We start from the raw sequence: 16,220 nt of genomic DNA, 5'->3' as shown, positions 1-16,220 counted from the left end.
TGTTTTTATTTATTTATTTTTGAGAGAGAGAGAGAGAGAGACTGAGCATAAGTGGAGGGGTGAGGGGCAGAGAGAGAGGGAGACACAGAATCTGAAGCAGGCTCCAGACTCTGACCTGTCGGCCCAAAGCCAGACACAGGGCTCGAACCCACAAACCATGAGATCAGTACCTGAGCTGAAGTCGGATGCCCAACGTACTGAGCCACCCAGGTGCCCCCTTAGTTAGCTTTCTTGATTGGGCAGGTGAAGATACTAGATACTGAGGCCCAGAGAGGAGAAGGGTTTTGCCCAGAATCACAATTGTTTCATGGCTTGGGCAAACAAGTCAAACCTTTTCCCACCAAATGTCACCTATCCCATGTCCCTCCCTCTTTTCCACTCTTTTTTTGACATCTCACCATTTTACCCTTCTCTTTTTACTTTCCTTGCTCCCTTTCCCTTTGTTAATCATGTTATATATTTGAATTTTTATTACAGTTACCATGTAATTGTGTGCTCCCTATGCTTAAAGGGGGAATATAGAATTTCTCTTTTAAAAAACAAATAGACAGTGTTTCTTCTTTATGATCCTTGATCGGTAACAGCTTTCTTCCCACCCCACCCCAGCCTCTTCGGGGTTAGTGGGCCTCTGATAGAAAAGAGGTCATCTATCTCTGTGCCCACAGACAGGCTGGCAGGGGGAAGAAGCATGTAAATGAGTCTTTGTCTAGGTTGAAAGTCTCTTTATCAATTATCCTTAGAAGCAAAGCCCTTCATAAAGCAGATAATTATCTGCTCAACAGAGATTCTAAAGAAGAATTCAAAGCAGGGATATAAAAACAATAGAGGCTCAAGTAAATTCAGTACTTACTCAATTGAAAGCAAATATTTCAGGCATTGTGGTAGGCGATTTATATGCCTTGTCACATTTAATGCTCTGAAGAATTCTGGAGAATTTTACAGGTGAGAAAACTGAGTAACTTGCCAGAGAGGTGGAGCTGGTCATTGAAATCTATTTATCTTTGGAACCCATGCTTTTCAGTTTATCTGGTGGAATCTCAAGTGGCCAAAATGTGCATTACTACCACATAATGGTGGGGACTGAGTCCAAGAACCATGGCTTAGAGAAACCAGCTTGTATTTTGCCTTAGAAGGTAAAGTCACACCATGGGCGTCACCTTGGTGGCTTCCTGAGCAGCTGACACTTGGTTCTCTGAGAGCCCTTGGGCTTGTGTTCATTAAACTGATTTGGAATACCAAGCAAGCTTTGAATTTTAGCAGCAGGGCCTAAACATTTTTAGCACTGGAAGGAATTACCATCATGCATTTGTCTCTGGTTTATGCAAGACCCTCCAGAACTAATAGGAAATGCTTCTGAGAACTCATGGGAAACAGTGAAGACTGATATCCATTCATCTTGGTTTCCACCCTTTCCCTTCTGTTCTCCGGACGAATAAATGAGTGTGGTTTCTTGCTAATACCCTCCTTCTCAGGTGAGTCAGGATGCTCTTCTTGATATTAAATATTGTGATAATCTTTCTTAACGTTCACATTGAAGATATATTTGCCCGAGACAAAATTCCTATTGTCGTGGGAGGAACGAATTATTACATTGAGGCTCTGCTCTGGAAAGTTCTTGTCAGTACTAAGGTATGTTTAGTTCACTTGTAAGTCACTGAGGAAATGGGTTCCTCTTTCTTGCCAGCTAATTTTAGTGGGAGGAAGGTTGACTTTTGCTTATTTCTTATACTCAGCAACTTAATTTTCTTACTTAATATTCTGAAGCAAGTGCAACCTCCATATGTGAAGTGTGCTCCTCCGGGGTGTGGCCTGAGGGTAAGGGCTGTGTGTGGGAAAAATGCTTCTCTGTGGATTAATTAGCATCTCCATGTAAGTTAACAGTACATCAGTCTGACTCAGCATTTCTTGGCTGTAACAATCTATATGTCAGAGAGATGTCCAACACTAACCTTTCTAATGGAGATGCTATTGCATAGGGTGGGACTTTGCAAACTGTAATGTGCGGGCAATTCTGGTCCACTCTGGTCATTTGCTGAGAAGACTAGACTCATGGATATGTTAATACAGAAGCGTTAGCCCTGGTTCCTGTTTATACTTCTGACGAGGAAGCAGGTACCTGAATACTTCCCTAGGCAGTAAGTCCTCTTTTGTTTGCTGTAGCCTCACAACACTACCACAGTGTATTGCAATTTTCTGTTATATGGTCTTTGTCTCACTATATGCCAGGACCTCCTGATTTCTCTCTATTCTGTATTCTCAACTCCCAGCAAGGTGCCTGACACACACACTGTCTCAGTGCTTGTTGAACTGTTAAATTAAATTTACTTGTAGATCTTCTTTTAATAGCCCCAGGAGGTGGACACTGAGAAAGTGACTGACCGGAAAGTAGAGCTTGAAAAGGAGGATGGCCATGCACTCCACAAACGCTTAAGCCAGGTGGACCCAGAAATGGCTGCCAAGCTGCACCCACATGACAAGCGCAAAGTGGCCCGGTAAGAAAGCCTGGGCCCACTGACTTTGAGTCCCTCTGGAGTTGGGCAGTGAGTCGTTCCTTGTGCCTGGGTAATGAGATGGCTTTGGCAACAGCAGTTAGTGGAGATTGGTGTGTTCCAGCTCACAGTTTGTGAGGCCCTCAGTTACTGCCTCAGTTCCCCTCCCTCAGTAAATAATTGCACCCAACTTTGTTGTTAATTTAAAATGTATAGTACAATAGAGTTTTCCCTAGGGCCTATGTAATCGTGCTTCATTTTCTATTTGATCTCCCCTTGTATAGCAGTTTTCATGTAAATTTTTTCTGGCATGCAATTGGTTTACATTGTGATTTGAGTTTCATAATTAATTGTGCAATGCTGAGTTTTGCCCCAGCAGCTTTCCCAGTGGGAGGTGGATTTTATAAACCATCTCCTGGACCAGCTCACCTTTACATATGGAGGCTTTCTTGAAGGAAAGAGAGAGGTGGTGAATGAAATCATAAGGTCATGTTTTCTTAGGTTGTTTTGAAATTGCAGCTTCATGTGTTAGGTTTATTTTTTTTGCAGTGTTGGAAATGATACCACATCTGACAGGGTAGAGGATCTAACGAAGGACCTACTATATGGATGATTGGTTATACAGATTAAATATAACAACATATGGTATTGATAGGGATTTTTTAAAAATGTTTTTTAATTAAAAAAAATTTTTTTTTTACATTTATTTATTTCTAAGAGACAGAGATAGAGCGTGAGTGGGAAGGGGCAGAGAGAGAGGGAGACACAGAATCTGAAGCAGGCTCCAGGCTCTGAGCTGTCAGCACAGAGCCCGATGCAGGACTCGAACTCACAAACCGTGAGATCATGACCTGAGCCGAAGTCGGACGCTTAACTGACTGAGCCACCCAGGTGCCCCAAAAATGTTTTTTAATTTAATTTGAGAGAGCGTGCCTGCACACGTGTGCACGCGCAAGCAGGGGAGCGGCAGAGAGAGAGGGAGAGGGAGAGAAAGAATCCCAAGCAGGCTTTGCACTGTCAGCATAGAGCCCAACATGGGGCTTGATCTCACAAACTGAGGTCTTTACCTGAGCCGAAATCAAGAGTCAGATGCTTGACCGGCTGAGCCACCCAGGCACCCCTAGATCAGTGTTAATCCTTTTTTCATTATCTCCCACCACTCCCAACACATCCAGAGCTTTTTTAGAAATTTTTTTCTAATTGTGCCTCCCTGCCCTCCATGAAATTCAATACTAAAGAATAATATTTCTTCAGGTATGGTACCCCTTGAAATGTCACACATCATTGTAATATCTACGGTTTTTTGCTCCCTTGGTAATGCACATTCTAGATAAATGAAGTTTATACTTTCGGTATCCAAACATTTTATTTTAAAGCATTTTAATAGAAATCTTTCAAACATTTTTGGAAAACGGAAATATTATGATGAACATTCATTTTTATATTATTTTATGACATAATCCTAGAGGTTGGTTTTTATTATCCTCTCCTTTTATTAATCAGTTTTCTTAACACGTCTCCTCATTTTGCTACTTCTAAACTAGTAATGAGTTGAGAATTGTGTCTTAGTAGGAGTCAATAGGTTCTAATCAAGAGCTCTAGAGTCTCTTCTTTAGAGAGGACTGGAAGACTTTTCATCTTTTAGTTTGAGACTATATTCTAACCTCCAGCTAAGTGAGATTATCTGTTACTACATATTTTCCCTCATAAGTCCTCTTTGAGTGACCATGGTATGGAAAGGCAAGGGGTCTCTACTCTTGTGTTACAATTTCACACAAGTAGAATTGGGTCAGGAAGGGAAGGATCACTTTCAAGCTAATATGTTGCAATCACCCAGAGTGGTAGAGTATAAATTTGAGAGTTAAATTACTTAGTGCTGCATAACATAATAGGTACGGACAGGCTGGATGGTAGCTTAAGAATAAGCATGTGAGTTCTTTCTTCAATGATCTTTGTGCCAGTAGAGTACTAAATTAGTTAGACGTGTTCTTCATTAACTTTAGACATATTTAAAAAGAAAGTTGATGAGCTGGATATACAACATACTTTTGTAACTGTGGGAAAGGCATCCCAGCGAGACTGGGCTTGTTGGCTTGTAACAGTCTCCCAAATAAGCTCTTTTACTGCTTACCTGAGGGTGAGTGAGTCCCATTCTATCTGTGTAGAAGAAGCCTGTTGTTTCTGAACCTAACTGATTTCAGAAAAGTTAATTTAGTATGTTTAGAAGAATAGTATTATTCTTACTTTATCCTAAGTTTTCTTTAGCATTGTTTCTTTTTTTTAAATATTTTTAATGTTTATTTATTTTTGAGAGAGAGAGACAGAGCATGAGCGGGGGGAGGGGCAGAAAGAGGGAGACACAGAATCTGAAGCAGGCTCCAGGCTCTGAGCTGTCAGCACAGAGCCAGACTCGGGGCTCAGACTCATCAACCTCAAGATCATGACCTGAGCCGAAGTTGGACGCTTAACCGACTGAGCCACCCAGGAGTCCCAGGATTCCTGCATGGCTTTGGGAGCTTATGCAATGAAAGTGTTCTATAATAAATAGCCTCTTTCCTTGTTTCACTTGAGAATCAGTATTTTCTAATGGTTTTTATGGGTGTGCCCTCCCCCCTTTTAAATGACTTAGGAGCTTGCAAGTGTTTGAAGAAACGGGAATCTCTCATAGTGAATTTCTTCATCGTCAACACTCAGAGGAAGGTGGTGGTCCCCTTGGAGGCCCTCTGAAGTTCCCTAACCTTTGCATCCTCTGGCTTCATGCTGACCAGACAGGTAAAAGCCCTTTGATGCCTTAGAGTCCATCTGAGATAGAGCTTATTATATTACTATGTATAAAATACTTAGAACCATGAGTGGCTCGTAATAAGCACTAAACAAGTGTTAGCTATTAATTTAATTACCATTATTCATTGACTTAATGAGGTACTTTGTTCCCTTCCCCTGGGTGTCTGTCTGGAATGGAAAGAAGGATAGCGCTGGCAGTAGGCTAAGATAGCGAGGCTGGATAAGATGAGATGGTGGCGTGAGCATGAGACTGCCATCCAGGGAAGGTCTGAAGAGAAAGAGAAGGAAGGCTCTGTAGTAGGAGGTCTGACTCCCTGGATTGTCTGGATAGAGGTTGTATCACTGATTATTCTAGAAGCAGCAGGCCTGAGAAATGGGTATGATAGTCAGTTAGCTAGCCTGATTATGGGGTTTCTTTTGTTTTCTTTTCTTTTGCTAAAGATGATCATGCCCTGTGATAGTACTAGCTTCATCCAGCTAGCATTCAGTAAGCTTTCAATGAAATGTCAAGTACACTGCAGAGTACTTGGATTTCAGAGATGAATATGAGACAGTGCCTGTTTTTTAGGAGCTCCCAGTCCAGCGGGGTGCAAACAAGATAGATCCTACATTGTGATAAATGCTGGGCTAGAAAGTGCTGTGAGGCCACAGACAAGGGATGATGAGCACTCTTCTGGGGGCATCCAGGGACCCATTTTTAAAGGTAACCTATGAGCTAGGTCTAGTATATGTGAACAGTATAGTGTAGCGATTAAAAACACAGTCTCTGAGCCAGACTGGATTCAGATCCCTGCTCCACCATCTTCTGGCTATGTGAATTTTAAGGCAAGTTAGTGTACCTTCCTGTGCCTCAGTTTTCTATTCTGTAAAGTAGAAATAATGATAATAAAATAATAGTAGTAATACATACATCTTCACTGAAGATTAGATGAAATAATACACACAAAGTGCTCAGAATGTGCTTAACATGCGATAAGTCCTTAATAAATGCAAACTTTTTAGGAAGATAGGAAAAAAGGTTACTGTTACTGCAGGCTGAGAAGTAGCAACGGCAGATAATGTAGAGCATGATGGAAATGATGAAAATTTGGGTTAAATTAATCTCAGGTGCAAGTTTATAGAAAAAGATAATATTTAATGGATTTTTTAAAAGTAAAACATGTATTGTAGTTCAGCATAAAATAATGGAGTCTGACTCATAGTGAAGCTGTCTTTGACCTCCACATCTGAATGATTATGACCCCTTACCCTTTGCTCCTTTGTAGTAGTTCTACTACTCAGTAGTTCACAGTGTACCTCAGATGGGCTTAGATTAAAGTTTTTGTTCCTATCCAAGGTGTTATCTGAAAGTTCTTAAATGTGAAATAACACCAAGTTAGAGTAACAAATATAATGGAAAAAAGTAAGAAGAGTAAACCAGTGGTCTCACAGCTGCCTCTAAAATAAACAATGAATACACATTCCATAATAAAATATTTGTCCTTCCTAATAGCTATAATTGTATGCTTCTCTTTATATAATAAGACACGTGGGGCGCCTGGGTGGCGCAGTCGGTTAAGCGTCCGACTTTGGCCAGGTCACGATCTCGCGGTCCGTGAGTTCGAGCCCCGCGTCAGGCTCTGGGCTGATGGCTCAGAGCCTGGAGCCTGTTTCCGATTCTGTGTCTCCCTCTCTCTCCGCCCCTCCCCCGTTCATGCTCTGTCTCTCTCTGTCCCAAAAATAAATAAACGTTGAAAAAAAATTAAAAAAAAAATATAATAAGACACGTGCTTCATTCTGGCTGTTTTATTGAAGTGCAGAGTCTTAAGTATGATAAAAATAATATGAATTATTCTATAATCTTTGGAGTGTGAACCCTTTCTTCCACTTGATCAAATGTTCTTCTTCGTGGCAGCCCGTCCATTCATCGTGTAAGTGTCTAGTGGGCACCTGTGACAGACTTGCTGGTTGATGGGCTAATTTGATTGAAGTTCTAGATGAGCGCTTGGATAAGAGAGTGGATGACATGCTTGCTGCTGGGCTCTTGGATGAACTAAGAGACTTTCACAGGCGCTATAATCAGAAGAAAGTTGCAGAAGATAGGTGAGGATTTGGCTATTACTTTGACCTACTCTCCATCCCTTGCTTATGGTCAAAAGACCATAAATGTACTGGCTTTGGATCTACTTGTTTATTATTAGCCTTTGTCCTTGGCATTGGCAAGGTTTGTTGGAAGGAGGTTTGGTGTACTTGTTAACAGTTGCACTTTCTAATCTGTCAGACATTCTCGGGAGTTAATTTTCAAGGGAATTAACCAGGGAGCTGGTGCGGGTCGGGGTGGGGTGGAGGAAGGTGGTTAGAGAGGCAGGATCTCGGTTTCTCATCTATGAGATGAAATGGCTAGATCCTCTCCAAGGCCCCTGCTAGCTCTCAGATGCAATGGCTCATCTGCTGATGCTCTCCTATTCCCAGCCAGGACTATCAACATGGTATCTTCCAATCCATTGGCTTCAAGGAATTTCATGAGTACCTGGTCACTGAGGGAAAATGCACACCAGAGACCAGTAACCAGCTCCTAAAGAAAGGTGTGAATTCCTCCATTAAACCTAGCCTTGGACATCCTTGGGTGCCACAGTATCCTGCTGGTATGGTCTGAGAAAGAGCTGAGGCCAGAAGAGTCCCAAATGGCCTTCAGCTCAGAATTGAGATTCTTGTCTACCAGGTGTCTTCCAGTGTGCCGCTATGGTTAATTTTCTCTTCTTCTGGGCTGGGAGGGCTTGCCTTTCATCTGGGTGAGAACTTACAGGTTCTTAGATCTACTTTGCCTTTCAGGTATTGAGTCTCTGAAACAGGTGACCAAGAGATATGCCCGGAAGCAAAACCGATGGGTTAAAAACCGCTTTTTGAATAGTAAGTCTCATGTTTTTCCTTATCCCCTGGGTCTGTTTCCAATAGATGTCCTCACCTCGCCCGGAAAAGGAACTTTAGTTTCTGGACCTGTTCTAAGACTTGGGGACCTGATCTGGGGGAAGGTCCACTGCATAAATGACTGTCTAGGGATACTTTTTTTGTAATGTCTCAGAGAACAAATTAAATCTTTCCAGTGAGGAAAGATGTGCTTCCCATGTGTTCCGCCTTACACCTGAACACATGGGTGTTGACTGCAAAACAGGCAAGAGCATAATAGCAACATCTTAGCAGAGTCAGTGCTCAGGGTTGATTTTAGCTTCACATTTTGTACCTGAAGTGCAGTCAGCTTTCTATAGGAACACTCTCCTAATTAAAATGGCTCTGGGGCACCCAGCTGGCTCAGAAGAGCATGTGACTCTTGATCTCGGGGTCGTGAGTTTGGGCCCCATGTTGGGTGTAGAGATTACAAGAAATAAATAAACTTTAAAAAAAAGAAAAAGAAAAATGGTTCTTAGGCCAGACGAGCAGTGTAGAGTCAGACCGTCACCAGCTCTCCCTTCATCGCCTTCATTTTCAGGTACGTGGTGCTTTAGAATGCTGCAGCCTTAGCTTCAGTTGAACAGCACTTTTAAGGAACAGGGAAGGAAATTCTTGTTTATTTGACCCTATTCTGTGTCCTTGATGCTAAATTTGGTGCTATACATATATTCCTGACCCTGCAGGATAGGTGTTATTCTTTTATTTTTGCAGATAAGGAAATGGAGGCTTCGAGAAGTTAAATATCTTGCCAAAAACCTGCCAGCTGAATAAGCTGTATTGAATGCAGGCCTGACCCCCCCCTGCCCCCCCCCCCCCCCCCACTGTACTTCATAGCACTCTTCTTGTTTCCTGTAGCTATAACTTTAGCTAGACAGCATTGGTATTGGGCCTCAGGTAAGAAATGGTGTGGTTATGAGCCAAATGGAGATTGATTTAAAAGAGATTGAATACCAGTGAAACACCAACTCTATCTTATAGGCACTTTTTAAATATGCTTCCAAATCATCCCGTTTACCTTTTGCCATTAGACTTCTGCTTTCAGTTATAGATAAGAACAGCTGAGGCCTCCGCTCTGCTCTTTAGTGTCTCTGAACACAAGCACCTTGGTCCATGTTGTTGACCACCGATCGCTACAGTTCTTTCTCCTGCTCTTGCTCTCTGCCAGACCTCTCTAGCATAGTTCTGGCACCATCAAGCTCTATATACTTCCTTCTCCTTACCCTGTTTTCTCTGCATGTCCTTTTAGATAGGTGAATTCTTTGCTTCCGCTAAAATTGAAATTGAATTGCGTCAACGGAAACTCACTACTACAGATTTCTAATGCAGCTTCTCTTCTCCCCAGGGCTAACAATTAATCTGTAACAAAAGATGTTTTTTTGTAATGATTTGAAACTTCCTCCTGTGGTAAAGCCACAGTAACTCCCCCATCTCTGAGTCCGGAGGGATTGATGGCCCAGAGCATCATCTGCCCATTCCTCATTCATGTGTATGTCGGCACAGTCCTGGTGCTAGAGTGAAAGGCGCAGCTGCCTTGTAAACCAGGAGCTGAGTGTGATTGGCCGGGGCTAGTCTGCGGGGATATGGTTCTGGCAAGAAGCCAGAGGGACTTCCCCGCCCCAACTTGGCCTTGGACCCAAGCCAGAAATAGCAGCTGGGAGCCGAGAACTTGTTGAAAGGTGCTTAGACAGGGCACAGAAGCCCAACAAAGGACTCAGAGGGGAAAGGAAAATATAGAGTGGCCTGAAAACAGGTGCAGAGCTTAGCCAAGGCCAGGTGTGCTGTGGATGCTGCCTGCACCCTCCTGGTCTCACCTTTCCGTGTGGTGGCAGGTGCAGCCCAGGCCATTTTATGAAGAATCTTATTTGTGGTTGGCACAATCAAAAGGGCAGCACCTGCCAGCCGTTGGCATCCTAAGGACTTTGATGTTTTTGTCCATGGGGAGATGCTCTTTGCCTTTAGGCAAACTGACTTAACCTAGCAGTGGAAGGCAATGTAGTGTGTCTATAGATGGGGGAGGCTACCAGCGGAGACCTAACGTGGTTGGCTCCAGTGGATGAAACGCCTGTAGCTGTACCCTAGGCGGTCTCCAGTCTCCTCTCCATTCAGAAGTGTTTACCAAAGGGTGTTTTCTTGAATACTCCTGTAGATCTGTTTCCTAAAAGAAAGGGGCTCAACTAGTTCAATTTCAAGGCTTTCTAGTTCTCAGATTTAGTGGCTCATTGGCTGATAATTCTTCTGTTCCCAGTCCCCGATTATCGGTATGGTGTCAATGAGTTTCATGAATGCCGTACTGCTGAGGGAATATATACAAACCCGAGACTAGTGCCTGTTCCTCAAGAAAGCTTTGAACTCTCTTGCCACAAGAGCAACATCACTGTAAGATGATAGGGAACTTAGAATAGGCATTTACTTCAAGCTGTTAGTTTATTTACTCCTGTGATGTGTTGTCTTTATATCACTAGAGCTATTACTCCATTCTGTTTTTCTGACTGATCTGGAAGGTCCTGTCTCTGGAAGTCTGGATTATACAGCTAGACTTGTTGACTACAGATCAGTGAGCCTTCTAGGTCATTTTTGAATTGCATGTAGTTGTTTGTTCATATTTCTGGTTAGAATGAATGGCATGGTCAGCATGTTTATTCCTTTGGCTCCATATATTTCTCTTGAGGATTCTGGAGTCCTGGGCGCAGAATGGATTGGGTGTCAGAGGCTGACCTGTCACGTCTTCTCTTTGTCATTATTAGGACCTGGTCCCAGTGTCCCCCCAGTCTATGGCTTAGAAGTATCTGATGTCTCGAAGTGGGAGGAATCTGTTCTTGAACCTGCTCTTGAAATCGTGCAGAGTTTCATCCAGGTGATTATTAATCACAGTACTGCCTTTTGTCTGGCTTTCAGAGGGCTTTCCTCAGCTGGCACCTTTGTTGGTATGTCAGGGAACCAAGTTTTCTTTTCCATGGAATAGAGCAGAAGCGCTAGCTGCTTTTAGATCCCTGGAGGCTGTGTTTCTGCTTTCACATTTAGAAAGGTTGTTGCTAAAAATCTGTCCATCATATCTACCTGCTCTCTGGAATGAGAAAAAGGAATCTTGGGAAAATCCCACTCCCCTTAATATCAGAGAATAACATCCAAATCTCTTTGATTCAGTTGCTTTTCCCCCCCATCTCCCCCACTCCCCCAACCCCGTTCTTTCAGGGCCACAAGCCTGTAGCTGCTCCAGTAAAGATGCCATGCAATGAAATGGAGAACAAGAGAAGTTATCACATGTGTGACCTCTGTGATCGAATCATCATTGGGGACCGTGAATGGGCAGGTAGAGTCTGGGGAAGGGCATGGAGACATCTGTTAAGGGTGGTTCACAGTGACTTCATGCAATTTAAGGTCTTTGGTAGATTAAATGCTGGGGTCTGCTTATTAATAAAGGGATGGGCAGATTTCTCTAAGAGCCTAAGTACTCAAATTTCATGGACACTTTCCCATATCTGTGGGAGAGTTATCTGTGTATTCTGAATTTTAAAGGAAGGTCGTATGCTACTTCAGCTAGAGTAGATATTTTATACTGAGAGGACCACAGTTAACTTTCCAGAGCTCCTTTGACTTTCCTGATCCTACCTCCTAGGAGTTTCTGGGCCCTTCATATTTAGACCTCAGTGCGGGTGAGGTAGGAGTATAATGGAAGCCAGCCAACTCACTCAGGAGACCCAGACGCAGAGCCAGCTGTGGGGAGGCGGGAGGACGTGCTCCTCCTGAGTACACCCTTTGCAAGCAGTGTCTCTTTGGTAACTGTTAGGGTATTGTGTTGAAGTTGTGGTGATGCTGAGACTGTGATGGAGAGTGTTGAGAGGAGCGGTGGCAGCTGACTGTCCCACATGGATAAAGATGGTGATCGGTGATCAAAGGGTGCTGTCTTCTTTCAAGGCACTCATGACCACCCAGCAGCGGCCCTGCCCTAAAGCTCTCTTTCCTTCTTGGAGCCTGGATCCACCTCTGCCACAGATTCACACCCGCACTCCCCTGTCCGATTCCTCTGGTCCTCTGGTCAGAGCCCACAAAGGCCCGGGGCCTCCAAGCCTTCAGCTCACACTGTATTTGGAAACTGGTTTAAAGCTCACTCCTTTTGAGCACAGTAGGGCTTGTACTATACCCGGTGGCTGGAATCCTTCTGTTCCGAGTACTGCCTTGCATGGGATTCTCATAGAAATGGGGTTTTCTCCTCATTCCAACCAATAGAATGATTACTTCTATTAACTGGTAACGCTGGCAAAATGAACGCCATTGTCAGAGACTGGGGATGGCTGTGATTTGCTCAAGCAGCAGAAGAAGCCTCGATTGTCGTTGGTTTATAATGATGAAAGGGGAAGAGAAAGAGAGTGTCTGATTGTTTTTTCTAAAGGAAACTTAGTGGTTCGATTTGTCGAATGTCCTTCAGGGATAGCCTTAAAGAAGCAACATTTGTGAGCCTTTTGTGAGCTTAGCTTGTGTGAGCCCTTCTATAGTGCCATCTGTCAAGTCCTTGCTCCCATCCCCTGCTGCCGTGGAGAGCCAGGCCAGAAGCCCGCCTCCCCCCACTTTTTTTTGCCTTAGGCTCTAGCTGGAGAATAAAGCTGACTTTTTCCCCCACATAAACTTTTCTTTGACTTCTAACCTCTCCTTTACTTTTTTTTTTTTGCTCCAAAACCTTTAAAATGATGTTTTTAATATATATCAAAGAGCATTTAATCTAGTCATCTTCTTTTCAAATGCTTCCAAATAAGATTTCCTTGAAAAAGAAAAAATAAAAGGGTTGTATGAGTTAGTTAGAGGGTGGGAACAGTCTCTGGGGTGAGAGGTCAGAAATTGATACCAGGAAGCAGTGGCCTTTCAGCGTTACTGCTTCTGTGGACTCTCCAAAGGGATCGTCAGAGAAGAATGCTTCCCGGTCTCTCTCTGGAGCATTGTGTGCTTGGAGAATGTGAGGCTTGTGAGTTAGTCATTCGAATGGCTTATCTGACCCAGGCATGGGGATGTCAGACCAGGAGGGCAACGTGTGTGAGCGGGGAAGAAGTGGAAAGGACAGCTCTGGGTGCTCGGGGGCTGATGCAGACAAGGACCTGGATTTGGCATTTTTAGCTGAGTGAGTGGAAAGGTAATGTATCTGTAACAGGAAGCCCCATGCTGGAAAAGTGCATCTACAGCCCCGATTCTGGAAAATTGGGGCTCTTTTTGAGCTATAGATGAGCCGAAGAACTTACCTGCTATGTGTCCTTGGACAAAGTGTAAGTCCTCTGTGAACTTCAGTTTCGTCCTGTATCAAATGAGCTGAATAATACCGTCCTGCAAGATTGCTGTGAGGATTAGTGATGTAAATAAAGCACCCAGCAGGGTATGCTTGATGCTTCCCTTAAAAATGCTAAGCAGCTATACCAGCACATGTGTTGATCCTGTTATTGTTAAAGAAAAGGATTGTATAGTTAATTCTTATGCTTCTAGGATGGATTCTAGAAAGTTCTAAGGAGGGGCACCTGGGTGGCTCAGTTGGTTAACCATCCAACTTCGGCTCCGGTCATGAGGTCATGATCTTGGGGTTCACAAGTTCAAGCCCCATATTGGGCTCTGTGCTGACAGCTCAGAGCCTGGAGCCTGCTTCAGATTCTGTTGTCTCCCTCGCTCTCTGCCCCTACCCCATGCCTGCTCTGTCTCCCAAAAATAAATAAACCTTAAAAAAAAATTTAGAAAGTTGTAATGAATTGTTTTTTTGTTGTTGTTATTGTTTTCTCTCAGCACATATAAAATCCAAATCCCACTTGCACCAGCTGAAGAAAAGAAGAAGATTGGACTCAGATGCTGTCACTGCAATAGAAAATCAGAGTATTTCTCCAGACTGTGACAAAGAGCTTAAAGAGAAAGGATCCCCAGAGCAGAATGAGAAAGAGCTGAAATCCCGTGTTTAAGAGACATGTCCCGGAGCCTTTGCACAGGTAGGGATCCAGTTCGGGAGGGAGGGTTATGTCTGTGTCCCCGTCTGGGCTGAGGAGTGCTATGCAGAAAGCCCCCACCATTTTTTTTCTTCTGTGGTGTAGTTTTTGTTTTTGTTTTTTTATTTTTTATTTTTTTAACATTTATTTATTTTTGAGACAGAGAGAGACAGAGCATGAACGGGGGAGGGTCAGAGAGAGGGAGACACAGAATCTGAAACAGGCTCCAGGCTCTGAACTGTCAGCACAGAACCCGACGCAGGGCTCAAACTCACAGACCGAGAGATCGTGACCTGAGCCGAAGTCGTTCGCTCAACCGACTGAGCCACCCAGGCGCCCCTGTGGTGGAGTTTTAAAGTCTCACGTTCTCTGTCATGGAAACAGCAGGTCTTGTTAGCTTCTTGTTTGGCTGGTGTGTCTGGTAATGATGATTTTGGGAAGGGATTTTTTTTCCCCTTTTAACCTTAAAGGTTCTATTTTTAAAAGAGGTGCAGATTGTACTTTTTTATACTTGAGGATCTTTCTGGTAATGAACACTGAATTCCCTATATCCCTTTAGAAAGAAGTTTTTATGTCCCTGACTCTGGCTAAAAATATCTCCTTTCCAGATACTTTTATAGATGACAGAAGTCTTGTGAGCCACAGATCAGGAGTTCTGGATTTGAGTGAATGGCAGGAAAGGACCAGCCCCAGTGAGAAGATTAAGTGAACTCGACCAGTTCTTGGAATTCCACAGAGAAGGAGAGAAGGAGGTGGTCGTGATGTGGTGCTTGAAAACTAAAGACTTCAACATTTGTTGCACTCTTCCTGTGTGATAATTACTGTCACTACTATCTTTCTATTGGCTTAGGAGTCTATATATTTTTTGAAAGTTAAATAAAGAAAAAGTTCCCAAGAGTCTCTTTAGTGCTTAAAAAATGTATATTCCATGTCTAGTTTATACACAGTAGGCTGTGTTATCAACATGATAGCCTTTTCTCAGTGTTGACATTCTTCATATGTTCGTGCTGTCTGTTCATTATTTAGCAAATGTTTATTGAGCACTTAGTATATTCCTGGAAGACCTCTGGAGAGGGTCTTTTATTGAAGATTTGTGATTTCCAGCAACGTTGATTATATGTATGTATTTAGTATAAAATTAAGTATTTTTGTGTTTACAGTTCAGCAACATTATGTTCACAATGCTATAAAACAGTCACCTCTGTTTCTAAAACTTTTTCATCACCCCAAACAAGGTGTATCCATTAAGCAGTAACTCCACTCAAGTAATATTTTATTTGTTAAGAATCTACCATATGTGAGGCTAGAGGGAATACAGAGATAAAATGAGACGTCATTCTTGCTTTCAGGGAGCTTTGTTCATACTGTACAGACAGCCAGTCTAGGGAAGAGAATATCTAAAGGCCATAAGAGGTGTGTAGAATTGCACTTAGGGGGGGAACGGGTGGTGTAAGAAGGAGCATTTCTGCTGGACCTTAAAAGCAGTTCTTGGGGTAGCTGTGTGGCTCAGTCGGTGAAGTGTCCAACTCTTGATCTCAGCTCAGGTCATGATCTCATAGTTCATGAGTTTTGAGCCCCGTGTCTGGCTCTGCACTGACAGTGTGGAGCCTGCTTGGGATTCTCTCTCTCCCTCTCTCTGCCCTTCCCTCTCTCCCCCACCGCCCCCCCCCCCAACATAAATAAACTTAAAAAAAAAAAAAAAAAGCAATTCTTGGTTAGCCATGCACAGGAGGAGAAGGTAAAGAACTATTGAACTTGATTGACTTTTTTAAACAGGGCCGAACTCCATAGCCTCACCTACCTTTTTCCCCCCCTTCTAACAATTTTTAAAATTTTAACTTTTTGGGGCGCCTGGGTGGCGCAGTCGGTTGAGCGTCCGACTTCAGCCAGGTCACGATCTCGCGGTCCGTGAGTTCGAGCCCCGCGTCGGGCTCTGGGCTGATGGCTCGGAGCCTGGAGCCTGTTTCCGATTCTGTGTCTCCCTCTCTCTCTGACCCTCCCCCGTTCATGCTCTGTCTCTCTCTGTCCCAAAAATAAATAAACGTTGAAAAAAAAAATTTTTTTTAAT

At 43.3% G+C, this 16,220-nt stretch overlaps 1 protein-coding gene across 8 annotated transcripts in view; it reads left to right on the top strand.

Annotated features, from left to right (window-relative positions):
* Positions 1-16,220, top strand: part of TRIT1 (tRNA isopentenyltransferase 1) — a 58,801-nt gene that overhangs the window by 27,706 nt on the left and 14,875 nt on the right. For 2 of the 8 annotated variants that reach the window (XM_086716578.1, XM_086716574.1), the window contains exons 3-13: positions 1,533-1,629; positions 2,347-2,492; positions 5,119-5,261; positions 5,842-5,976; positions 7,244-7,355; positions 7,725-7,837; positions 8,085-8,162; positions 10,946-11,055; positions 11,394-11,511; positions 13,959-14,155; positions 14,761-15,049. In XM_086716578.1, coding sequence (XP_086572704.1) covers positions 1,533-1,629; positions 2,347-2,492; positions 5,119-5,261; positions 5,842-5,976; positions 7,244-7,355; positions 7,725-7,837; positions 8,085-8,162; positions 10,946-11,055; positions 11,394-11,511; positions 13,959-14,128 — 1,222 coding nt within the window. In that variant the 3' untranslated portion in view covers positions 14,129-14,155; positions 14,761-15,049. Of the gene's footprint in view, positions 1-1,532; positions 1,630-2,346; positions 2,493-5,118; positions 5,262-5,841; positions 5,977-7,243; positions 7,356-7,724; positions 7,838-8,084; positions 8,163-8,912; positions 9,022-10,945; positions 11,056-11,393; positions 11,512-13,958; positions 14,156-14,760; positions 15,050-16,220 lie in introns of those variants that run through there. The other 6 variants (XR_015254624.1, XM_086716576.1, XM_086716579.1 and 3 more) reach the window with 6 other exon arrangements.

The sequence above is a fragment of the Puma concolor genome, chromosome C1 (genome assembly GCF_028749965.1).
Source record: "Puma concolor isolate L17-30 chromosome C1, mPumCon1.1.hap2, whole genome shotgun sequence".
Lineage (NCBI taxonomy): Eukaryota > Metazoa > Chordata > Mammalia > Carnivora > Felidae > Puma > Puma concolor.
This window is presented reverse-complemented; position numbering and strand designations above follow the sequence as displayed.